This window comes from Temnothorax nylanderi, unplaced genomic scaffold, assembly GCF_030848795.1.
Source record: "Temnothorax nylanderi isolate EJ_2023f unplaced genomic scaffold, tnyl_v1.0 TNYL_tig0715_pilon, whole genome shotgun sequence".
Classification (NCBI taxonomy): domain Eukaryota; kingdom Metazoa; phylum Arthropoda; class Insecta; order Hymenoptera; family Formicidae; genus Temnothorax; species Temnothorax nylanderi.
In genome coordinates this window covers 19,052-44,256 of record NW_027249777.1, presented here as the reverse complement: position 1 = coordinate 44,256, position 25,205 = coordinate 19,052, and the positions used below count along the sequence as shown (strand labels likewise).

The 25,205-nt window shown below is 38.7% G+C and overlaps 3 protein-coding genes, 1 long non-coding RNA gene and 1 pseudogene across 4 annotated transcripts; 1 reads left to right on the top strand and 4 right to left on the bottom strand.

Moving 5' to 3' along the window:
• Nucleotides 1–2,972: 2,972 nt before the first annotated feature.
• Nucleotides 2,973–5,763, bottom strand: LOC139784967 (uncharacterized). The gene is made up of 3 exons (XM_071724141.1): nucleotides 4,669–5,763; nucleotides 3,295–4,621; nucleotides 2,973–3,208 (listed from the first exon to the last, which is right to left on the bottom strand). The coding sequence occupies exons 1-3, from the start codon at nucleotides 5,761–5,763 to the stop codon at nucleotides 2,973–2,975; spliced, it is 2,658 nt and encodes an 885-aa protein (XP_071580242.1).
• A 3,741-nt stretch (nucleotides 5,764–9,504) lies between these two features.
• On the bottom strand, nucleotides 9,505–13,228 carry LOC139784965 (uncharacterized). The gene is made up of 2 exons (XR_011721738.1): nucleotides 11,855–13,228; nucleotides 9,505–11,726 (listed from the first exon to the last, which is right to left on the bottom strand). It is a non-coding gene; the product is annotated as an uncharacterized lncRNA (long non-coding RNA).
• LOC139784964 (putative nuclease HARBI1) lies at nucleotides 12,894–13,899 on the top strand. The gene is made up of 2 exons (XM_071724140.1): nucleotides 12,894–13,090; nucleotides 13,195–13,899. Exons 1-2 carry the CDS (start codon nucleotides 12,917–12,919, stop codon nucleotides 13,840–13,842), a joined length of 822 nt encoding a protein of 273 aa, XP_071580241.1. The 5' UTR covers nucleotides 12,894–12,916; the 3' UTR covers nucleotides 13,843–13,899.
• Nucleotides 13,900–14,348: 449 nt separating this feature from the next.
• LOC139784966 (uncharacterized) lies at nucleotides 14,349–17,899 on the bottom strand (annotated as a pseudogene).
• Nucleotides 17,900–20,826: 2,927 nt separating this feature from the next.
• LOC139784962 (uncharacterized) lies at nucleotides 20,827–21,576 on the bottom strand. Its single transcript, XM_071724138.1, has one exon. The coding sequence runs from the start codon at nucleotides 21,574–21,576 to the stop codon at nucleotides 20,827–20,829; it is 750 nt and encodes a 249-aa protein (XP_071580239.1).
• Nucleotides 21,577–25,205: the final 3,629 nt, after the last annotated feature.

Genomic DNA, 25,205 nt, shown 5'->3' with positions numbered 1-25,205 from the left:
TCCACGTGGATTCCACGATGCTGATCCACGTAGCAATAACGTGGATTTCACGTACTGTTTTTATCGGGAAAGCGCTATACTGCCCTTCCCCCCCCCCGTCCGACCCCTCTTCCATCTCGTGCCTGTTGCCCGTCACCTCTGTCCGTCGAATTGGGACAATAAAACCGCTCCGCGAAGTCGTGTTATAATTATTGGCCGGTTTTCGCGAGTTCCACCCCCTCGTCATAGCACGTTTTGCCCCTCGTTAATTGCGCAATAATGCCCCCACTCGGCATGTTATGTTGCTGAAATATTGAAATATTCGGAAATGGTGCAGAAATATTTCGTTAACATTTCATTTGTAACTATGCATCTGAAATATTTCAGAAATGTACCTGCATCATGTTTTTTATAATATTGCATTAACAATATTTCTGAAATCTTTCAGAAAGTTGTTTACAATATTTGTAAGTTTCTGTAATATTGCAAAAAAATGTAGCAGATGCAATATTTCAGAAATATTTCTGAAACATTATAAAAGTAATATTTTGTTTGCATTGCACGAATAATATTTCTGTAACATATCAAACGCAACATTGCATTTAAAATATTTCTGAAAAATTTCTGAAAGATTGCGTAGGTAATGAAAAATTGAATTGCAGGCAGTGAATTTCTACAATATTGCAGAAGAAATATTGCAGATGTAATGGTTTAGAAACATTTCTGATACATGATAGAACTATTATTACGTTTACATTGAACGCGTTATATTTTTGAATGTTTCACATACAACATTGCATTTGTAATATTTCCGAAAAATTGCTGACAGACTTTAGAACTTATAAAAAATTAAATTTATTATTATTTAATATTGCATTTTATTGCATTTTTTCTCTTTTATTAAGAATTTTCTAATATTCCAAATTTTGTCATATGGCATTTTTAATATAAAATATATAATATTTAATAATATTTAATATAAAATAATATTCGACGCTGACTGGCAAAAAAGATTTATTCGTATATCTGTATTGTTAATATTGTTATGCGATAGCTTTATGCTCACCAAAATAAGCAAGTATAAGAAAGAAAGAAGCGTCAGAGTCAGAGGATCACCACTACCCTGTTCGATCATCGATGTCAAGCAACAAGGCGCCGCACAGTGGGATGAGTACGCCATTTTTTTTCAATATTCAATATCTAGAAAATAAGCAACTATAATAAAAAATATGTAAGAAGCAAAGTTGTAGGGCTTCTAAAAATGTATCTAAAAAACACCTTTTTAAACCATTTGTTACAAGTCCATATAATAACGTAATAATAACAGCAAAAATGCCGAGTTCGACCATGACACCTTGGATCTGTCCCTTTTAGCTGCACTGACTGAACTAGTGTACACTGGTGTAGCTGCACTGACTGAACTGGTGTACACTGGTGCAATAAGCTAGAGTGAGACAAGTATAATATTTTATTTCACTCGAACTAACCAGTGTCCACCAGTTCAGCCAGTGCAGCTAAAAGAAATAGATCTTTTATTAATATGAGATTTAGATATCATCACTATTAAATACAAACCTGTAAGATAAGATGTTTTATCCGAAAAATTATACACACCACAATACAAATATATTTATCTATTTTATATCTATTTATATAAACGTTGTGCATTAAACCGTATGGCATTTTATGGCAAAATTATCGCCTGATAATTAATCTACACTGTGTACTCTTCCGAAATTATTCGATTTCAAGTGGTTCTAGTAGGTTCCAAAGACTGCACGTTAATTTAAATGTTAAAAATCGATCCAAACAGAGTTTCGAAGAGATATTGTTTAAATTATTGTTCAGTAAGGTAAACAAATTTTAATCGTGTATCTCACATATTTAATAATAGTACTTTTTATAAGAATAGAGTTTCTTAGATTGTGTACTGTTTAGTTGTATTTTTCCTTGAAATATTTAGCAACAAAACAGAGATATGTCATACACATAAAAAGTTTGATAATACGTTTATGTTCACGTTTCTGTACAAGTACGAAATAAACGCGCTTATATTATTTCGGACCATAATATGAAGATTCAGTTTATATATAAGTTAGAAAATATATTCATTTCTTTTTATTGTATTAGTCGCAATTTCGAATTTTGGAAGCCTTCGTCCCACTGTGCGCCGGTATACTACTTGGATGGGTGACCGGCTGAGAGAGCGGATTTCTTCGGACAAATGCGCGGCGGCTATACGCACATAGCTTAATATATTTTTTTTGTTCCGGTAACAAATTATTTCATTTTTCACATATCAACAAATAGTTTTTGCGTCAGTAACAAAATTTTGTTTGCTAATACAAAACATTTTTCTCAGTGTAAAATGTATTTGAAATATTTCTGAAGTGTTTCTGCAATATTTCGTAGATATATTTCAGAAATATTTCAGAAATATTGCCGAAATCTTTCAGCAAAGTTGCATTTGAAATAATTATGCCGATTGAAACATTGCAGAAATGTTGCAGAAACGGTCGTGAAATATTTCTGAAATATTGATGAAAGGTGTAATATTTCAAATGGAATTTTGCAGAAATGTTTCTGAAATATTATATGCCGAGTGGGCCACTACCGGCGCGCCTCTTCGTCATTGCTCGCCGCTTCCGGTTCTCCGGTCCCCCGGGACCCGGCAGAGCCTGTCGACAACGGAAGGGGCGCAAATTTGTAAAACGCAGTTTTGCAACATGCTGTACTTCCGCGGCCGGTTGTCCCGTTGACGTTTTCGCCGGACTTTATTTACGCGCGTTTCGCGTTCAGATTGATAATGTTGCTCCGGACTCACGCGGCTGATTAAAACACACCAGGTTGTGGGAACGTATGCTATCCGAATGGGCGGAGATTTGTTGTGTCAATGTATGTATTAGACCGTTGTTTTATCCGTGCGAATTTCTTCTTCTTCTTATGACGCCATCTCCTTTCGAAGGTTGGCGATCCAAATGGCCAACATAGTTTTAGATACTGCCATGCGAAAGATGTCCACCGAGGTACAACCAAACCATCTTCAGATGTCTTTCAGCCAGGAATTTTGGCGCCTGCCGATGGATCTCTTCCCCTGAATCTTGCCTTGGATGATCAGTCGCAGGAGTTCTTATCTTTCTCCTCGCATCAGGTGTCCTATATATCTCGTCTTTCTCTCCCTGATTGCCAACATGAGTTCCTTCTGTTTCTGCATACGGCTGAGGACTTCCTCATTGGTTATTTTGTTTACCCATGATATACGCAACATACGACGGTACAGATACATTCCGAAAGCATCTATTTTCCTTTCCGTACTTGGGTCAAGAGTCCAACTTTCGCAACCGTATAACAGGGTAGAGAATATGTAGCACCTGATCATACGGACCCTGAGATTCAAGCTTAAATCCGATCTCGTGAAGAACGTCTTCATACTCGTAAATGTTCTTCTAGCCTGCTCGATTCTTGATCTGATCTCCTTCTTAGGGTCATATAGACTGGTCATAATGGTTCCAAGATATTTGAAAAACGAGACTTGTTCCACAGTTGCCCCCTTAATAATTAGATGTGCATGCACATGTGTCTTTGAGAAAACCATGGTTTTGGTTTTCGTAGTATTCATGAAGAGGCCAAAGCTTTCACTGTGTCGAACTATGCGGTCTATCATGTTTTGCAAGTCTTGCATGTTCTCTGCTAACACAACGGTATCGTCCGCATATTTGATATTATTAATCGTCCTGCCATTAATCCTAATTCCACCAGTAACTCCCCCTAGAGCTTCCTTGAAAATAGCCTCCGAGTATATATTGAATAGTAGTAGTGATAAGACACATCCTTGCCGCACTCCTTTCTTGATGAGAGTTGTTTCCGACGTTGCTGATTCCAGTCTAACTTCTGCGGTTTGTTGCCAGTAGAGGTTTGAGATTAAGCGTATTTCTTCACTGTCGATCCCAGTCGCTCTGAGGATCTCTATCATCTTATGATGTTTGACGCAGTCGAATGCTTTTCTATAGTCAATGAAGCATGCAAATACATTGATGTTCATGTCCCTGCATCTTTGTGTTAGTACGTTCAAGGAGAACAATGCTTCGCGGGTGCCAAGACCATTCCTGAATCCGAATTGGGTTTCATCCAGCTGGTATTCGCATTTCTTGAAGATCCGGGTGTGAATTATTCTAAGGAATATTTTTAGAACATGGGACATAAGACTAATCATGCGATAGTCATCACAGCGTGAGGCCTGAGTCTTTTTTGGAAGAGTAATGAATGTCGATTTCAACCAGTCGGCAGGGATATTACCTGATCTATAAATCGCATTGAAAAGTGCGATCAGTAGATCCAGTCCCTTTCCTTCTCGGTCGGCTATCAATTTGATGACTTCAGCATATACGTTGTCTGGGCCAGTGGCTTTTCCGTTCTTTTGAGCTTTTATTGCGTGGACAACCTCGTCCTTGGTAATTTCTGGACCGCTCTCATTTATGTTTTTGTCTACTTGCGGCGGCGTATTTTGTCTATCGTCATCAAAGAGCTCCTCCACGTATCTCTTCCATACTTGCAGTTTTGCTTCCACTCCCGTGATTATTTCGTTGTTAGCATCCCGTAGGGTTAGAACTTGATGTTTTCGGGCATTTCCCTTGTCATTTCCCTTATTTTTTTGTGCACATTGAACGCGTCATGTTTTTCTTGAAGTACTTCGATTTCCTTGCATTTCTCAGACATCCACTGTTCCTTTGCCTCTCTGCATTTTCTCCGGATCTTTCTATTGATTTCTTTGTATAGCAGAGGATTTGGCTTTTGTATCCTTCTTTCGGTCATGAGTTCCAAAATTTCCGTGGTCATCCACTCCTTTTTCCTTCCTACCTCGGGGAATCCAATGTCCTGAACCTGTATCTCCGTTATGGTGGTCTTTATCTTATCCCAGGTTCTTTCTATTTCCACTGTGGTTTGTTCCGGTCTCTGAATTTCTTTCAGTTCATCCTCGAGTCTGGAACTCACGTATGTTTGCATGTCTGGTTTCTGTAACTGTCTGATATCTATTTTTTGCGATGTTCTCGTCTTCTTGACTTTTGTAAGGCGTCGCATACGGAAGTCCATGACGACTGGGTTGTGATCACTGTTAATATCTGCACCAGGATATGTTTTTACTGTTTGCACATATTTCCTCAACTCCGTTCTTATTAGAATAAAATCAATTTGATTTCTTATGATTTTTCCTCTGACATCAGCAGGAGACTTCCAGGTGTATAATCTTCTAGGATGTTGTTTGAAGAACGTATTAGTGATAAGGAGATTATTTTCGGCACAAAACTGGACGAGTCTATCTCCCCTAGTATTTCTTTCACCCAGGCCATACTGTCCTACGGTGTCTTCTGCACCAGATCCGACTTTTGCATTGAAGTCACCAATGACCATGGTTAGCTCACCTCTCTTTGTGAGCCGCATAGCTTCCTCTATTTTGGAGTAGAAATCTTCCATTTCTGCATCCGTCTTGTCATTTGTTGGCGCATACACTTGTATAACATTCAGTGCTCGGTGCGAGGTTTGCAGTTTCAGCATCATAACTCGGTCATTTAAAGGTATAAACTCCGCAACTGATTCAGCAACTATATTATTTACAAGGATGGCCGTTCCATATCTATGGTTGGTAGCTGAGCCTCCAGAGTAGTATATGACACCGTTGCTTGTTTTCTGCATACCGGATCCAGGCCATCTAACTTCGCTGAGTCCTAATATATCGATGTTCAATCTGGACATTTCTGCTTCGACATTTGCCAGTTTTCCTGCCATGTATAAGCTGCGTACGTTCCAGGTGGCAATTCGTATTTTTGTGTTATATATTTTGATCTTGCATTTACTTTCATTATTCTTAGTGGTAGACGACGGGGAGATTCTTTAGCACCCTCTCCTCACTTAAGAGGTGCCCCGGACTGAGGGCCGAATTTTTATTGTTTTCGTCAGCCATTAAGATGTTTTGGAAGAAATAGTGTAGTAAGGGTTCCGTTCCTTTTCTATACCGCAGTGCAGAAGCCGGGTTCGCTCACTATTGCTAGACGCCTTCCGGTGTTCAGTACTCTACCGCTCCCGCGCTACAGCCTGATTCTGATGAAACTGCTGCCTTTCATCAGTGCTAGATTTTTGGTCCGCCCCGAGTATTTCATTTCCTCGGTACCACCCATATCTGGGAGGCATTCCCCGATCCGCCACCTGGGGAGGCGCCCGATGGAGGATCTAGCAATCCCACACGGTATCGCCGATACCCCCTCTTCCTCCACGCATCCACCTGGAAAAGCGGTGGTCGTGGAGGGCGAGTTCCCCATTTGGGAAGGAGGTTCGACTTGGTGACGTGCCCCAAAAATTCCGTGCGAATTTAGTTGCCGTTTTAATTTATTAAATTGTTGTGCAATGAAAAATATTGATTCTCCGCTCGGCCGCACCCTTGATCGGCTTTGCGAATACTAATTAAATTGTTAGTCGAAATCATTGCGATTGTATATATCGCGCACGTTTATGAAAAATATATTTAATAACGATTGTGTTATTGTGATTAAATTGATTATCAATTTAATTATACGATTTTGCTGTTCTAGCTATGGTTGAGATTGCGTTTTAAGTCCGAAAGTAACGACGCAAAGCTTGCTAAGGCGAAGAATTGAACGTAAGATTCATTCTAATAATATTATTAGGCAATCAAGATGCAGTTCTGGCTGTTAACGGAGTTTTTCCTTAATTTGAAAAATATTTTTCCTTTGCAAGAGAAACAGTTTAAAAAATCAAAAGCCCGTTTATAAAACAAGTAACTCGGATATTGAACTTTATGTAACATATCAACTTTCTTCCGACGTCTCGACATTCCATGCACAATAGAGATTATTACAATTTTGGCAAAAGAGGGAAAGATACACACGTCAAGGAGCCGTGTATTTCGAAAATCGATCAGACGATCTCCCCGCGTGTGTCTCTACCCTGCTCTACCCCGTTGTTTCTAACGGTGGAAAAAGGTTTGCTTGTCAAGTGGCGCGGCGCCCGATGAAAATCGCAGGATCGATGATGAGCGAATATGCATTAGGGCTAGGGGGTAACGCGACGCGACGCAACGCCCGATTACGTATGCAGCGACGCGACACGCGCGTAATTCCGTCGACGACGTGCTATACCGGCGTGGCGCGAACGCCGTCAAATCGACCGCGCGACTTTGCGCGGCGGCCGAACATGTCGAGATTGTGCGTCGCATTGTATTCGCCACGGCGGAGCCGGCAGAGATTGTCGACTCTGTGCAGACCGCGCTTAACGCGACGATGCCACATATCGGACGAGCGGGCTAATTGTTTTACAGCGAGACTGGACGAGATTACCCTCGCCCTCCCCCCGATATCCGGCCCGCACTTGACGCAATACCGCAATCAGTGTGTCGTTGTACCGCCCGGAAATCGTGCCGCGAATGTGATTGTCGCACGTCCGCGGATAATCGTCAATCGACAATTTGATGTTTGCTCTCTAATAATGCGCGTTGTGATGCTGTTTTGCATCATCGCGACATACGGCACACGGCCGATCTCCGCCAAACGCTTCGAGCAACTTTTCGCAAAGAATATTATATATGACGCGAAAAAGAATCGAGCTTCGAAACGTTCTACATGATTAATTAATCATTTATTGGTCTTCATTCTTTAAGAGATAGCAATGTTCGTCCTCGACATTGCGTGAATAGCTGAGAATGCGAGCGAAGTTCCTGACATTTCACTTCCCACTCGGCATGTTATGTTGCTGAAATATTGAAATATTCGGAAATGGTGCAGAAATATTTCGTTAACATTTCATTTGTAACTATGCATCTGAAATATTTCAGAAATGTACCTGCATCATGTTTTTTATAATATTGCATTAACAATATTTCTGAAATCTTTTAGAAAGTTGTTTACAATATTTGTAAGTTTCTGTAATATTGCAAAAAAATGTAGCAGATGCAATATTTCAGAAATATTTCTGAAACATTATAAAAGTAATATTACGTTTGCATTGCACGAATAATATTTCTGTAACATATCAAACGCAACATTGCATTTAAAATATTTCTGAAAAATTTCTGAAAGATTGCGTAGATAATGAAAAATTGAATTGCAGGCAGTGAATTTCTACAATATTGCAGAAGAAATATTGCAGATGTAATGGTTTAGAAACATTTCTGATACATGATAAAACTATTATTACGTTTACATTGCACGCGTTATATTTTTGAATGTTTCACATACAACATTGCATTTGTAATATTTCCGAAAAATTGCTGACAGACTTTAGAACTTATAAAAAATTAAATTTATTATTATATAATTATTGCATTTTTTCTCTTTTATTAAGAATTTTTTAATATTCCAAATTTTGTCATATGGCATTTTTAATATAAAATATAATATTTAATAATATTTAATATAAAATAATATTCGACGCTGACTGGCAAAAAAGATTTATTCGTATATCTGTATTGTTTATTTTTATGCGATAGCTTTATGCTTACCAAAATAAGCAAGTATAAGAAAGAAAGAAGCGCCAGAGTCAGAGGATCACCACTACCCTGTTCGATCATCGATGTCAAGCAACAAGGCGCCGGTATACTACTTGGATGGGTGACCGGCTGAGAGAGTGGATTTCTTCGGACAAATGCGCGGCGGCTATACGCACATGGCTTAATATACTTTTTTTTGTCCTGGTAATAAAATATTTCATTTTTCACATATCAACAAATAGTTTTTGCGTCAGTAACAAAATTTTGTTTGCTAATACAAAACATTTTTCTCAGTGTAAAATGTATTTAAAATATCTCTGAAGTGTTTCTGCAATATTTCGTAGATATATTTCAGAAATATTTCAGAAATATTGCCGAAATCTTTCAGCAAAGTTGCATTTGAAATAATTGTGCCGATTGAAACATTGCAGAAATGTTGCAGAAACGGTCGTGAAATATTTCTGAAATATTGATGAAAGGTGTAATATTTCAAATGGAATTTTGCAGAAATGTTTCTGAAATATTACATGCCGAGTGGGTTATAGCGTTTTTCATTGGCAGAACTGGTGCGCACTGAGTGCGCACTAACCGCGGACTGTGCGTTCTATTGGGGATTTTAGTGCGCACGAAGATCGTGCGCTCTGTTTCATTGGTAAATCTAGTGCCGAATTTCCGTAGTCCAAGCGTAGAGAACCTTCTTTTCCGGCAGCGGAGGTAACACGATGTAGGGATACGAAATCTCCAGATAAGCACGAAGCAATTCAAATTCAGTATATCGCCGGCACGATTACGGTGTTCTTCTTCTTCTTCTTGAGACCCAATGGATTTCCGACTCGCATGAGTCAAAGTACCACAGTGCTTAAATCTCTAGAGGAGCCTCTAGTTGGGTCGGAGGCGCCCTCTCGGTAGTTCGATATTCCAATGTAGCTTTATCTCAAGTTACCCTATGGGTACTTTTTATATTCAAGTTTCCCATCAAGTATTCCACAGAAATGGTGCAAATAAATGATCCTTTAACAATCCTTCAGTTAATAATGATCATCGTTCAAAGAGTTAATTATCACTTTTATAATTTTAAATCTATCGCATATTTAAATTACGGTCAAACACTACTGATAAGTAGCTCGCAAATTCATAGTAGTTAATTATCGCTTTTTTAAACTTTTAAATCCATCGCATATTTAAATTAAGGACAAACACCACTAATAAGTAGTTTCAGAGTATTTCCTTAAATATATCCATAAAAAATAGATTATGATAAGCACGACTAGAACGTATGGTCGGCATCCCAGGCGTCCCCCCCGGACCTTTAAGGGACACCTAGGAGGGTCCAATACTCAATATATAACAAGTTCCTGACTCATGAAGAATTCGCAAACTTAAATGGCGGATACAGCCCAAAACTCATTTATAACCGTTACAATCACACGGCTATTCAAATTCATATTATAAATATTATAAGGAAAACTATTATATTATAATATTTTTCCTTAACTCGCTTTAACGTATTTCAAATTACGGTCAAACACCACGGTATTTCAAAATCAATACAAAGTTTGCAATCTCACTTAGCAAGTACAGTCCGAAGCTCACTCGTAAACGTTACCGTATTGTATATCAAAATAAATGATTATATATATATAGCCAACCTTAACCCTTAGCTTTCCCGATGAATTATCGCAAAAGACTATATTAACATCACTCGAAACTGAGAATCTATATCTTCATACATCATACAAGAGAACGCATCTTTAAACGAGATCCCGTTATCTCCATACCATATACTCAAGTAGTTGAAATCAGACACTGTTTAAAGAACGACTGAAACGCGTGGTCGACATCCCAAGCGTCTCCCCCGGGATAGGGACGCCCAAGAGGGTCGATTAACGCTCATTAAACAACATAGACAAGTCGCATAATCTCTTAGCTTCCCAACATCGCAGGATTAATAAATTTATAGATATTAAGCTAAATATTAAGAATTACATGTATTAATGAACCAGAATAAAGAGGAACGTAGGTACTACCAGAATACTATACAAAGGATTCCACCATCAATGAAAACATCGCCATCATTTCGAGGCATGTTCCATTGACTGGAATCCACACACAACTCGAGAATAACACGAGCTGAACAATGGCCATAGATCGTAAACATCAGAAAAACACCCAAACACAAATCGACATAAACATTAGAGGCAAATACCTCATTTCAAACGAAATAGCAATGTGAATCGTTCCTAAAATATTTCTACATATACAAGAAAATTAAATAGGAATAAATTCTCAAGATTTAACGAAAATACGCTCCTTCTTACACAGATCGTACGTTCTTACAAAATGTATTCAAGCAAATCGTAACGATTTTGCTCAAAAAGGTACACTCATATACGGCGCATGGAAACGCTACGTTGATATAAATTTAACTTATAAACTAAACAAAAACATAGATTCGAGCATATAAGTGCAAAACAAGGCCAAAGATCCTATCAGTTACAAAGTTATTTCGATTTATAATTATATAGTTAAAGGGGAAAGTCATTCTCTTTATATAGTTCAATAAAGATACTATCTTTCACAAAGAATATATCTTCCTGCACCAGGAAAAATAACGATTTTGCTCAAAAAGATACACTCATACACGGCGTATGACGCTACGCTCGCTGAAATAAACTTAACTTACAAACTAAACAAAAAACATGGACTCGCGCATATAAATGTAAAGCAAGGCCAAAATCAGTTACAAAGATTATTTCGATTTATAATTATAACATTAAAGGGAAAGTCTTTCTCTTTACATAGTTCGATAAAGATACTATCTTTCACAAAAATATATCTTCCTGCACCAGGAAACAGATTCACGAGTCAGGCTAATCGCCCATAAGGTACTTATCGTAAATTGCACCAAGTCACGTGAACACAGAATGCTCCACTAAAGGAAGTCCGTCCGTTATTTCGTTCGTTCTTCCACTTGAAAGGACTCCCAATCATTTTATAATACAGATCTAATACTATAAATAAACACTCTAATCACAAAAGGAGGGAGCCCGCCACAAGATCTCTTCATAAGTCTCCGAATGTAAGGCACATGAGCCGGCGTCCGGTACGGACTCCCGATTACGGTGTTACTGCCGTTTCGCGTACGCGCGTATGCGCGCGTTGTCGCACCTTACCTCGCGACAGCGTGCGGCTCGTGCAAACGCCTCGTGTGAACAGGCTCCTTGATCTCAGTATCAGCTCCCTGCCGTCCCTGCCGTCAATATATATAGGTTAACCTGTATGTAAACACTCACGTAAACGTAGTAAAGTAAACAGTAAAATAAGTAACAGTAATATATAAAATAAGATAATTATAGGATAATTACATAAAACAATTACCTTGAATTAATCGTCGCGTCGCGTATAAAGAGTCACGGTCGGTCTCGCTCCGCGCGTACTACCGTATTTTTTTTTTTTTTTTGTTAGATCCCTCGGATGAGGAAAATTAAGTGCCTTCAGCACCACCTTAGGGCTATATGACACTGTGTATATGTATGAGTGTACATGTAACTGTGTGTTTATGTCCGCGATGTAGTGAACTCGGTATGCCGTAGGTGCGTTAGGCCCAAGGAATTGCGCGGATCACTTCCCCCTGCGGCCGCGTACTACCGTAAAGCCCCTTGCACAATGCCAGGCAACAGGCAATAGGAACAGGGAATAGAAATTAGAAATCATGTATAAATGCAGAATAAACAGTGACACAGGCAATAGACACAGAGTTTCCGTCACGTTGAAAATTCTGTGTCTATTGCCTGTTGCCAACCAATCATAGCATTCGAATTTTTTAGGTTGTAATTAACGATTTTTTGGTTATTTCCTGTTCCTATTGCCTGTTGCCTGGCATTGTGCAAGGGGCTTATCTCTCGAGATAGGTTAACTGATGTGTTGACAGCGCGCTAAACGCACTATCTGCACTCGCGCAGTACACACACGTATACATATATGCATATCGAAACTGGCGATACTAGCATCGCCCTGGTGTCGAAAAAGTGAAAAGGACGCGATTCCAGCCAATGAAATGATGGCATGGCATGGCATGAGAGACGGTCGACGTAGAAGAAAGTATCTTAAAAATAAATTTTCACATTTGGACTTTGCGTCGCAATATCTCCGCTCGTAGGGCACGTAGCGGAATATTATAAGAGAAACCCCCCCCCCCTAATTCGACCCCAAGCTATCGATCAAGCCTACTTAGAACTTGATCCGTTCACTCGTTATCAAGATCTCAACATCTCGAGTACTCGCAACTCGTCGCGTCGCGTAAAAGAGTCACGGTCGGCCTCGCTCCGCGTGTACTTGGCGCGAGACACTGCCGTGTCTCTTGATGTGTATATGTTTGTATATACAGTTGTTCAATGTTATTCAATAACTCATAACAAATGTTAAAAACGATTTGAAAATATGTATAGGTTTGCTGGAAATAAAGTGTACCTGAGAGACGTCGCACAGAGATTTGGAGTGTGTCCTACTACAACTTACCGACAAAATAACAGAGTCATGAATTTCTTATGCGATATAGCTGGGAACATAATCAAATTTTCGGACAAAGAAAATGCTGCAAATGAATTCTTTGAAGTATGTACATCTGTGATTATTGCGCTTAATATATATTATTGTTTATACATTATGTAAAAGAATTACATAGTAAGTTATTTATTAATGTATGTATAACATCTAAGATTGCAGGTTTTCCTAAAGTGCTTGGCTGCATCGATGGCACATTTATTAAAGTGCAAACACCAGCACATAAAATCAAATCAACGTACGTGAACAGGCATGACATCCCTTCAATCACATTACAGGGTATATGCGATGCCCGTAAGAGATTTGTCGATGCATTTACAGGAATCCCCTCAAAGATTCACGACGCACGTGTTCTGAAATTATCAGATGTACATGAGGCGTTGCCAGGACTATGCGAAGGCAATAAATATCATATACTAGGAGATGGAGCCTATCCTATACGAGAATGGCTAATCGTTCCATATAAAGATTATGGAAATCTTTCCGAAAGGCAGAAGTTGTTCAACAAAAAATTTTATGCTACACGGGTATTAATTGAAAATGCATTCGGTCTGCTAAAAGGCCGTTTTCGACAGCTCATTGAAGTAGATATGCATAATATCGATAAAATTTCAAAATTTATCATTTCTTGTTGTGTATTGCATAATTTATATATTGACAACAACGACGATTTTAATTTTCCAATCGAATTAGAACATAATGTGGATGAGCCTTATAACGAAGAAAGACGGGAGCAGGAAGCTCTTCTACGTAGATTGGGAGAAATCAAGCGAAACCAACTTCTGGAGAGATTATTTCCTTGAAATAAACAAACATATGTATAGTTGTATTTCATAATAAAATATTATATTTAAACACAATATATATTTTTATAAACGCCTCACGTTTTCATAATCTTAATAAATCAGACTCTTTTTATCACAATGAATACATATATAATAAAATAATAAAGCTTTATAAAATAAAATTATAAAAAAATAAAAACACATTTTTTGCAGTACTGCATTACGATAGAAAAAAAACGGACCAGAACTTCTTACAAATGTAGGTAAAGTATAAAACTATCTAGCGTAGACTAAATTGCAACAAGCCTTCGCACCAACTTCCTTATCCCAACCAACAGACAATGATTTGTAAAAGTTTAACGTTTTTTGAATGAATATTTATTTGAATATTTGTTTAAAAAATATTATCTGTTGGTTGGGATTGCGCTTCCACTTTGTCTTTAGGCCTGTTCATTTTCGCTACACTTTTGAACTAGTGCAATAAATTAGAATGAAAGAAATATATTTGTTTCATTCTAACTTATTGCATTAGTTCAGAAGTGCAGCGAAAACAAACAGGCCTTTTATTTAATACAAATACTTAAAAAATAATCTTTCGAAAAAATGTGCCTTAATGCGGCTATTAATAATACAATCTGAAAACTAAAAATTAACTTTTTCTATAATTTAACACGTTTTGTGTTATAAAATAATAATTAATAAATGAAAAAATTTGTTTACAGTCAACTACTATGTTAAATACTTTTCCAGGTTTTTGAGTTTTCGCCGCGTAGAGTTGCTTGATTGCCGTCTTGCAAACATTGCTCATTGTTTGCTTTTTATCAGGATTGGCTCTCTAATACTGAAAAACTATATAGTTTTTGTTATACTAGCATCAGAGAGCCTGCCCTGATAAAGCAAAGTACAATGTTTGCAAAACGTCGACGATTAAGCAACTTTATGCACGATGATAACCTGGAAACCTGGAAAAGAGTAAATAAGAAAACCACAGAAGCCTTTAACTTTTAAATGTTATTCTATATACTAATCGCTTTCTTTCTTGTTGAACAATTCCCTCAAAAGTTGTAGTTTCTCCTGGTGTCTCCTTTCCTTTGCCTCCTCCTTTTGTTTAAATAATTCAAATTTTCTTTCTTCATTGCTCAATTTATGATTTCTTTGTGGAGGAGAATCTTTGACATTTTCCTTGTCGTCAATAATATTTGAGTCCTGATTTGAGTCTGAGATGATTTCGAGTAGAGGCCTTTTTGGGTATTTCACAGACTTTGCACTTTGAAGTACTTCTGGCTCGATGCTATCATCAGCCTGACTAATTTCTCTTAACTCTTCTTCAAACGGTACTTCTTCTCGTGAACTGCCTAATTTACGGTTATTTTCTATCGCTTTTTTTTTCGTTTCAGAACCGTTTTATAACGATTTTCGACTTGTAGTGGTGTTTTCGAGATATTCAAATTTCATGCAATTCTTTTGAAATCTCTGCCCACATTGTCTTCTTCGTTTTAAATTTTTTCATTGGGCCTATTTGAGAAAGGTATATTTTATATTTATCTAGGATAAATACAGTTGCTGAATCAGTCCATGAATCTGAAAATAGTTGCACATATTATTTGAGAAATACAAAACATGAATGTCAAAGGAATAAGATAATGTAAAGTGTAAAAAAGCCTATGTTTGTATTGACGTATGGGAACAAGTGTCGCAAAAAATCGGAAAAAGCAAATCTGTAAAATTGTGTGTTGAGTGTAACCGGATGGATACTACATTTGTGATTTCCATTTCTTTCTCGTATTAACCCAGGAAAGTGATGACTATAGTACACACCACCATGTATACTACATATATATGTGTATTGAAATATATTTACCTATTGACTTCTGACTATTACTGTCTTCGGATAGTGCTGAACTGAAGTCAAACTCATTTTCTTTGTCGGTGCACTGTTTATCTCGACGATTCTGACTCTCATTAATGTTCACGTTGTATATTAATATTTCTCTAAATAAAAAATGCATATCATTGTAAAGGTATATACAAAAAGTATGGACATTTTATAGTCATTCTATTAAGTTATTCTTGGCATAAAACAAACAAGTACGAGCGAAAATCTATTTTCAATAACATTACCTATCTCCTTGCAGCCGATATATTTCCCTTAGTAAGTTCTCTTCGCCGCCATCGGTTATTGTATACAATCCATTTTGGATTAACAGTTTCACGTACTGGATAGTATATGAATCATCATCTGAAATAAGTTAATAGAGACATCGTTCAATAATGTATTAATTATCATACGGTGTAACAATATAAAGAACTATTTTTAGATGGAAATAGATTGACCTCGAATTGGTATAGAAAACCAACGTTCTCCGGCCGTTACACGAATTATTTCTCTAGCCATCCATTGAAATATAAAGTGAATACAATTACGAGCTTAGTCGATCATGCTGTTCTATTGTCTGATGCTCGCTACCATGATTCAAACATCAATTTAGTCAAAAAAATTTTGGTGAATAACTCCTTCCCAATGGATCTCATTAATAAGCACATCAACAATAGAATTAAGCAGCTGCGACACAAACCAGATATTGCTAGCTCGCCGGTTCAATTTGATCCTCGACGTTGCGTGGTACTACCATATGTTAAAGATCTTGGCGGGACTATAAGTCGCACACTCAATAATGTTGGTATTACTACAGTTTATACTGTCCCCAAAAAATTAGATACTATCATAAAGAAGGGCAAGGATCGTCTCGATAAAACCAGTCTACTGAGGTAGTTTATAGAATCAACTGTAACGATTGTTGTGCTTCCTATATTGGTCAAACGAAGCGATACTTGAAAACGCGCGTCACGGAACATTTCAATGATATTAAAAAGATTGATCATCAGCATTCCGTGGTCAGCAAGCACCGCGTTTCTCTCGGCCACGAATTTAAATGGTCTGAAGTTGAGATACTTCATAAAGAAAAAAATACTAAAAAAGAGAAATCGCTGAAATGTTTCTAATCAAGAAATATTCTGATACCATTAATTACAGAAAGATACGGATAACTTGAACCCTATTTATGACAACGTCATCTCTTGTTTATAGTTTGTATTTTGGTTACCCGCTCTGTCACCTTTCGATCTGTTCTCAACTACATGACGCGATATGTTCAGTTCGTTTCCGACGTCCATCGCATAAACATGTAATTGCTGTGCCGTTCTGACGATACTTCGTTAACTCAGCGAGCATGATACGAACCGGTGCCTTTGGAAAACTTTCTCTGTGTAACTAAGTTTTTTCTTTGTTCGTGTTCCTTTTTACTTTTTTTGACAACTTACTGACGAATATATTTTTTAGCACTCTGTGACTTTTCTATCAAAATTTCATGAACAGTTGACTGAGAATTGTTTGATAATGGCGCTTTTTCCTCATCAGGTATTTTTAAGTGTTACTCACGATTTAAATTCCGTACATATTTTTACCCGCTGTATTGACGCTGCGATTTTTATAATTGTTTGTTGTTAGATTACTTGAGAAGGACCCGAAGCTTGGGTCGAAACGTCGTGTAATTTTGAAAATTTTGGCCAATTATAGTCGATTAAATATACGCACCTTTTATTTTTAGCTGCTTTTCTTTTACGAAGCAAAAACTGACACGAATTGACACACTTGAACACAGTGTATTATTTTGATGTCTGATGTGTTTGAACAGACATATAAATATGTTTTACGTATGTTGTATGTGCTTTATAAAAGAAAAGCAGTCTTTATAACAAATTTTTTCCATAGTTAGGTTATGAGATTGGCAGAATCGGTAGAATGTATACTTACTCTGTAATTTTTCATATAATTCTTCTTCACCATCTTCAAGTGTTAATTCTAAATTATTCGTGTTTATTTTTAATTTTATTGAATATAAAGCTCTTGAAGTATTCATTTTGAAAGTAAACTTTTATGTTTTGTCGAGGCAGGTTAAGCAAGTTAAGGAGCCGAAAAAATGCGCACTCATGTTACGCACTCACCAAGCCGCGAGTGTTTCAGTGGGCATGCAAGAATTAAACTTGCACTAGCGGTACACTCGAGCAGTACCATCCCGCTCTCTATGAGTTCGCAGTGCGCACTCAGTTCTGCCCAATGAAAAACGCTATTATACAAGACAAACGTTGCAAGGGTGGTTGCGGACCGCTCGAGATCGCGAGTTGGATGTCTACGGTTACGCGACTCGGTTAACCCGCGGTGTCTTCGGTACTCACCCGCGGTATTAATCAAGCCTCTGACAGCGAGCGCAATTTCACGGATCGCGGAGAAGGTTTCTCGTTGAGAAACGCGCTTCGCAACGCGGATGCCTCCGCGCTCACGCTCGACGAGCGCGCAAATCGCGCGATTTCCGTGCGTTTTCCAATCAACGATCGCCTCGCCGCCGACGATCTAATTAAAGCTCGCACGCGAAATTCCGCGCGTTCCATGTGTAATCGGTTTGCGCGCACCGCGCGGCACCGCTTAATTCTAAGCGGTCTCTTCATCGTGAGAGAATCAGAATCAGAATCAGAATCGTCATTTATTAGACGCTCTGGGACTACGTCCCCTAAAGCGTCGAAACTGAATTACAAAAATAGTAACAAATTAAGGATATAAAACATTCATACATTAAACGCAGCTACAAAAGAAAAATATAAGAATAAAGAGAAAAGAAAATAAAGATAATATATATAAATGAGACAAGTTTCTACACCCACACGGAACATATAACCTCCATTAGACGTCCACACAACCTCTATAGCTTCATGCGACCTCTATCTCCACGGTGAACATCAGACATATATATATCTCTAATAGAGATCCATACTCCATCATAGATATCTTCTACAAATCCATAATGGACATCCATTAGACGTCTATTATGGATGTATGATAGATTTATATACATAATGTTTCTAACAGATCAATATTTAAGTTTTATAAGTAAATTTATATTTTTAGATAATTTAAAATGATTGATTTTTATACAATTTTTGGAAGTATTACGTTATATAGATTAACCGTAGACGTTTAATGGAGCTCTGGTGGATATCTAATAGACGTTAACTAGACGTTAAATAAAGCTTTGGTGGATATCTAATAGACGTTAACGACACGACGCGGCTACCACGCGCCAGTACTTTCTCATAATAAAAAAACATCACGCGCTAGTATAAGAGACGAGCCTGTGAGAGGTCTGACTGCGATAATTTTTTGCTGCAGATCATCTGAAGTGATACCTCTGGTATCACATAGCACGGGTCTGCGAAGCAATTTTTGATAATTTGTTGGATACAATTTATAAATAATTATCTAATTTGTTGTAAGCTTTATAAACAAGGTGTATATCCATAAAGAATCTATAAAACGTTTAGTTAACATATTTTAATTATTCATCGAAGCTCCATGAAACATCTATGGTTGATCTATATGACTTCTAAAATACATCTATCAATACGTCTAATGATGGAGGTCGAATAAAGGTGTGAAATGCGGAACTATGGATGTCTAGTAGACGTCCATAGGAAGTTACATGGATGTTTTTAATCTCCATGATGGACGTCTAGTAGACGTTTATTAGAGCTTTTTGTTCTGTGTGGGCAGTATCTTAGCGCTTACAAACAATTACACGGAAGTTTCAAAAGATACTTTGTAACAAGTAAATGAACATTTTATTGTCATTTTATGCACACGCATTTTATATCACGAAATAATAAAGCGCGAAAATTCTCACGCGATTCGCAGATAATTGTCTTTGATAAATTTTACGATCTCTTTTATGTGACAATTGTGCGCGAGCGCGGTAGAGATCTCGGAGCAGAGGCGAGAAAAGAGATTAGGCGTGATTATCGTCGATAAACTTATGTCTGTATTTAAACGTCTATATTATGTACAATAATTACAGTATTTACAGTCTCTATACCGCGAGCCACGGACAGATAGTCTTACGACCGACGAAAGCAAGTACACGAAAACCGCGAGCCACGGAAATGCGAGTGACTTTATTTTCTAGACGTACGTTCGCCGAAATACTTAGGTCGAATGCGGGCTCGCGCGCGGAGGTCCGGGGTTTTATTCCTACGACTGTCGAATTTTCGCGAACCTTCATTCCGGACTCCCGGTAACGAGCCGAAAATCCAGCCGAGCCAATCAGCTATCGACACTCCGACAAATTCGTATTTAACGAATGTCACTGATCTCGAGGCCGGCAGCTGATCAGCTGTTTTGAAACACCGCTCGCTCGCTTTGTCCCGGGCGTATGCCTCGCGCACCGAGTTCCCGAGACAAAGGAGCGAGGCGGGATAGGCAAAAACTGAGCGCTTTGTTTTTCTGCCCTTCTAGTTTACCAGGAAATATACTGATATTTCCGCGAACGGATCTATTCTTAAACTGAATTTAGACAACTGGCAAACTAGGAAGGCAGAATTTGACAGAGATAATTTAAGTTAATGATTACCTTAATTCGCAGTATTAATTGACCGACGGTTTTAGGTTCGATCGCGAACATTCCGCCCGCCTCGTATGGTGCAACTTACGATTAATTTTCGCGGACGCGTATGCGCTTTAAAGGCGGATGTCAACTCGTCGGCGAAAGATTAACTTGCGTCGCGTTACCGCAGCGGCGAGCCACGAATTCGCAGAACAGGAAATGTTTCGCTTGAAGCTAGGCTTTCAACGCGACATAAAATTCGCTGACGGTTGTACGCGGGAGATATACGCGGCTTTATTTCTTCTACGCGATATACATCAACCACGGCAAATCGAGAAAGATTTCACGATTATTCCTCGCTCCCCGGTGCGTCGCAGTCCGGGAGGAGGACGAGCTTGCTCACGGACCGGGTGAGCGTCGATGCCGCCGTCCGAACCTTGACGACTCGGATCTGGCCGTCGTCTCTCGGGAATAGCTCCTCGATCCGAGCGAGGGGCCATTTGGTCGGAGGCGTCGTCTCGCTCCTCACGAGGCACAAGCGGCCCGCCCGCACCTCCACATCGGCCTTGAACTACTTCGGCCGGTGAGCCAGCGTCTGCAGATATTCCTGGGACCACTGCGCCCAGAAGTGGTCCCGCATCTGCTGGACCTGTTGCCAACGAGACAAGCGAGCCGTCTTTTCCTCCGTCAGCGACGGTTCCGGCACGGCGCTGAGAGCCGAGCCTACGAGGAAGTGGCCAGGAGTGAGTGGACAGAGATCCTCCGGATCGTCCGTCAGGGCCTGCAGCGGACGGGAATTTAGGCACGCCTCGACCTGAGACAGTAGCGTGGCCATCTCCTCGTAGGTGAGCGTCGCTTCGCCAATCACTCGCCGCAGGTGATGCTTGGTCGACTTGACGGCCGCCTCCCAGATACCGCCAAAGTTAGGCGCCGCGGGGGGATTGAAGCGCCATGAGATCCTCTCCTCGGCGACGCGCTCGGCGATGCGTCGGCCCTCCTGGCTGCCTGCAGAGAACAGATCGCGCAATTGAGCGTCGGCACCGACAAAATTAGTGCCGCAGTCGCTGTACAGCGTTTGGCACAGGCCTCGGCGAGAAACGAATCGGCGCAGCGCAGCCAGGAAGGCGTCGGCGGTGTAGTCCGAGGCCACGTCAAGGTGTACAGCTCTGGAACATAGAGAGACAAACACGACAATAAATGCTTTGGAGGCCCGTTGGCCTCGTCCTTTAGAGGTCCTCAGCCACACTGGTCCGGCGTAGTCGACTCCCGTGTTCAGGAATGGCCGAGCGGGAGTTACCCTCGGGCCAGGGAGGCTTCCCATGAGAGGCTGCGGGGAGGCCGCCCGCCATCGCAGGCACGTCACGCAACGCCGAATACAACCTTACACGGTGTTAAGAAATATGCACCCATCAGCTTGTGTCAATGATATTAAAACAGATTTTGAAGCCCAAAATCACAAAGTCATAAATATATCAAATAGATTGAATCCCAGAACAAAGAATCCCTTGCCACTCTTCTTCGTAGAATTACAACAAAAGGAAAACAACAAAGATATCTACAAAGTCAAAAAACTTTTAAATACAATCGTTACCTTCGAACAGCCGTATAAAAAAAGAGACATTGCTCAATGTACAAGATGTCAAGCCTACGGTCATACAAAAAGTATTGTTTCAGGGGCCCAAAATTTCGTAAAATGCGCCGAAAAACATCTTACCACAGACTGCTCTATAAAACAAAAATTCAAAGAAGTTAAATTTTCTTTGAAATTGCTCTCCATTCCTTTCTTCGATTATTGAATTGTTCTACTGTTACAATTTACTATTATATTTCGTAAATAAATACAATTTAAGGAAAGTACAATTTCGACCTATATTGTAATTAAAGAGACCAATTATGTACATATTTTTATAGAGAGATTTATTCACACGAGAATAATGACTTACGAAGAGTGTGAGCGATACTGAAATAACAATACCGAGAGACGTCAGTATTCATTCTAATTCTATTATAATACCGATACTGGTATTATAATACCGATACTGCACATGGTGGCCCAGGCCGGCAAAGGCGCCCAAACAAGAAGACCACCGACGTAACATCAACCATAAATAAGCTTACCATGGCGGAAGCTATTGCGAAAAGTTTTACCTTTTTCCTAGCTGGCTTCGAAACCTCCGCGGCGACGGCAACGTTCGCTTTATACGAATTAGCTCAGTATCAAGATATACAAGAGAAAGTTCACAAGGAAATCGACGAAACGTTGACAAAACATGGTGGTGTGACTTATAACGCTGTGAACGAAATATGCCTTATATAACCAAAGTAATAAATGAGACTCTGAGGAAATATCCACCTCTTCCAACGTTGAATCGCATTTGTACCAAAGATATTAATTTACAAAGAATGGTTTAAAAAACATATATATTCCAAAAAGTCTATGATCTTTATACTTTATATGTAGGCATCATGCAAAAATATACCTATTTGTATAATGCCATAATTATTAAAGCTCGAATAAAACATCACGAAAATGCAAAATATATCAAAGACTACCTGCAAGCTACCAGCATTACAATAGAGGATTGGACAGGACCAATTACTCTTGCAGCTGTATATATATAGTCCCCCCAAACACTCAATTAAGCAAGAACAATATTCGGAATTTTTTAATACTCTGAGTAATCGATTCATTGCTGGAGGAGACTACAACGCCAAACACCCGTGGTAGGGGTCAAGACAACACACACCCTCCCAGAAAGGTCGCCAGCTATATCTGACAATGATGGAAAACAATCTGCACCCAATTACCACGGGGGAACCAACGTATTAGCCCGCTGACCGGAGGAAATCACCGAACGTTATCGACTTCTGTGTAGTAAAAGGTATTTCAAAATTAAATTTTAGAGCGGAATCTTATCTCGATTTAACATCTCGGACCACTCTCCTATAATAATCACCCTCAATGGATCTGCAATGAAAAAAGAGAAACCTCTGGCTTTATATAACGCTAAAACGAACTGGAACCTGTTCAGAGAGCATATAAACGATGAAATAACCTGTAAAATTCCTTTCAAAACATATGAGGATATACATAAGGCAGTTGACAAACTTACTAATACGATTCAAAATGCACACTGAGATTCGACTCCTATTAGCCAAGATACTGAAAGAGTAATAAGTTGCTCAACAGCCATAAAGGATAAATTAGCTGCAGAGAAAAGAAGAATCAGAAAAGAATGGCAAAAAACCAGGTCAACACATTAAAAATTATAAACCATTATTTTGAAAAAAGTACAAATATTGATGCATCCATGTAAAAAGATAGAATTGTAAATTAATGATTTTTCGAGTTATCTGATTATTTTCATTATTCCGTGTATAAATATATTAGTTTAAACGCAGTTCAAACGCAGACGGTAGATGAACATTTCGAATTACTCCTAGAAGACAACAGTGTGATCAATCCAGATCAGACCGATGTTAACATCCAATGATCTCCCAGATTGGTACAATAAAAATGTATATAAAGGGTAAGTATCTACGTTGATTTAATTTTGCAAGACGAAATTAAACAAGGTGATAAAACAACTAAAGTAACTTATAAACAACGAACAGGACAAATTAATCGAAGAGTCTCTTATCAATCTAACCCCCACAGAAACTGCAGACTACTCGTTGTGGAAACTTACCAGAAAGATCAAAAGAACTCCCTAACAAACAATTCCACCCATAAAACAAGAAAACGACGAATGGACAAGAACCAATAAGAACAAAACTAGAGTATTAGCAGACCATCTGAAAACAGTCTTCGAATCAGTTGCAAACGCGTTTCCTAAAGAGCGAGAAAGAGAAGAAACAATCATGAAATACCAAGCAACGCCTTGAGTTCTCATTTCTCCACGGAAACGGGAATGGTCGCAGTTCAAACGCAGACGGTAGATGAACATTACAAATTACTCCTAGAAGATAACAGTGTGATCGATTCAGACCGATGTAACATCCAATGATCTCCCAGATTGGTTTAATAAAAATATATATAAAGGGTAAGTATCTACGTTGATTTAATTTTGCAAGACGAAATTAAACAAGGTGATAAAACAACTAAAGGAACTTATAAACAACGAACAGGACAAATCAATCGAAGAGTTTCTTATCAATCTAACCTCCACAGAACTACTCGTTGTGGAAACTTACCAGAAAGATCAAAAGAACTCCCTAACAAACAATTCCACCCATAAAACAAGAAAATGACGAATGGACAAGAACCAATAAGGACAAAACTAGAGTATTAGCAGACCATCTGAAAAAAGTCTTCGAACCAGTTGCAAGCGCGTTTCCTAAAGAGCGAGAAAGAGAAGAAACAATCATGAAATACCTAGCAACGCCTTGAGTTCTCATTTCTCCACGGAAACGGGAATGGTCGCAGTTCAAACGCAGACGGTAGATGAACATTACAAATTACTCCTAGAAGATAACAGTGTGATCGATTCAGACCGATGTAACATCCAATGATCTCCCAGATTGGTATAATGAAAAAATATATAAAGTATCTACGTTAATTTAATTCTGCAAGACGAAATTAAACAAGATGATAAAACAACTAAAGAAACTTATAAACAACGAACAGGACAAATCAACGGTAGAGCAGATTATAGTCCTAACTTTATTAGTTATTCTTTTTTATCTACAGATTTAACTTGTGTCGCAAAAACGCAAAGGAGACTACTGAATTATGTCAGAAGCTCAAAAAACTGTATGCAACTTATTTAAGTAAAGTTTCATCTGAATTTGATGAAATAGCAGCATACGCATTAGATGCTTTTTGGTACATTGATATCACGGCGGATAAAGATTCTTTTATGTCATTCACTTATAAATTACATGATCTCCCATGTAAGTATTCAATTTTTGTTTTAATTACAAATTGTTAGGATATATCGATGTAACTCG

What these genes read in the sequence shown, in the direction of transcription:
- LOC139784967 (XM_071724141.1), bottom strand. Translation starts at nt 5,763, where the DNA reads ATGGCAGGAAAACTGGCAAATGTCGAAGCAGAAATGTCCAGATTGAAC. An exon ending in AGAAATGCAAGGAAATCGAA is followed by an intron (nt 4,622 to 4,668) that starts GTACTTCAAGAA and finishes CAAAAAAATAAG; the next exon opens with GGAAATGACAAGGGAAATGC. An exon ending in AAGTTGGACTCTTGACCCAA is followed by an intron (nt 3,209 to 3,294) that starts GTACGGAAAGGA and finishes ATAACCAATGAG; the next exon opens with GAAGTCCTCAGCCGTATGCA.
- LOC139784962 (XM_071724138.1), bottom strand. Translation starts at nt 21,576, where the DNA reads ATGGGAAGCCTCCCTGGCCCGAGGGTAACTCCCGCTCGGCCATTCCTG.
- LOC139784964 (XM_071724140.1), top strand. Translation starts at nt 12,917, where the DNA reads ATGTATAGGTTTGCTGGAAATAAAGTGTACCTGAGAGACGTCGCACAG. An exon ending in CTGCAAATGAATTCTTTGAA is followed by an intron (nt 13,091 to 13,194) that starts GTATGTACATCT and finishes ATAACATCTAAG; the next exon opens with ATTGCAGGTTTTCCTAAAGT.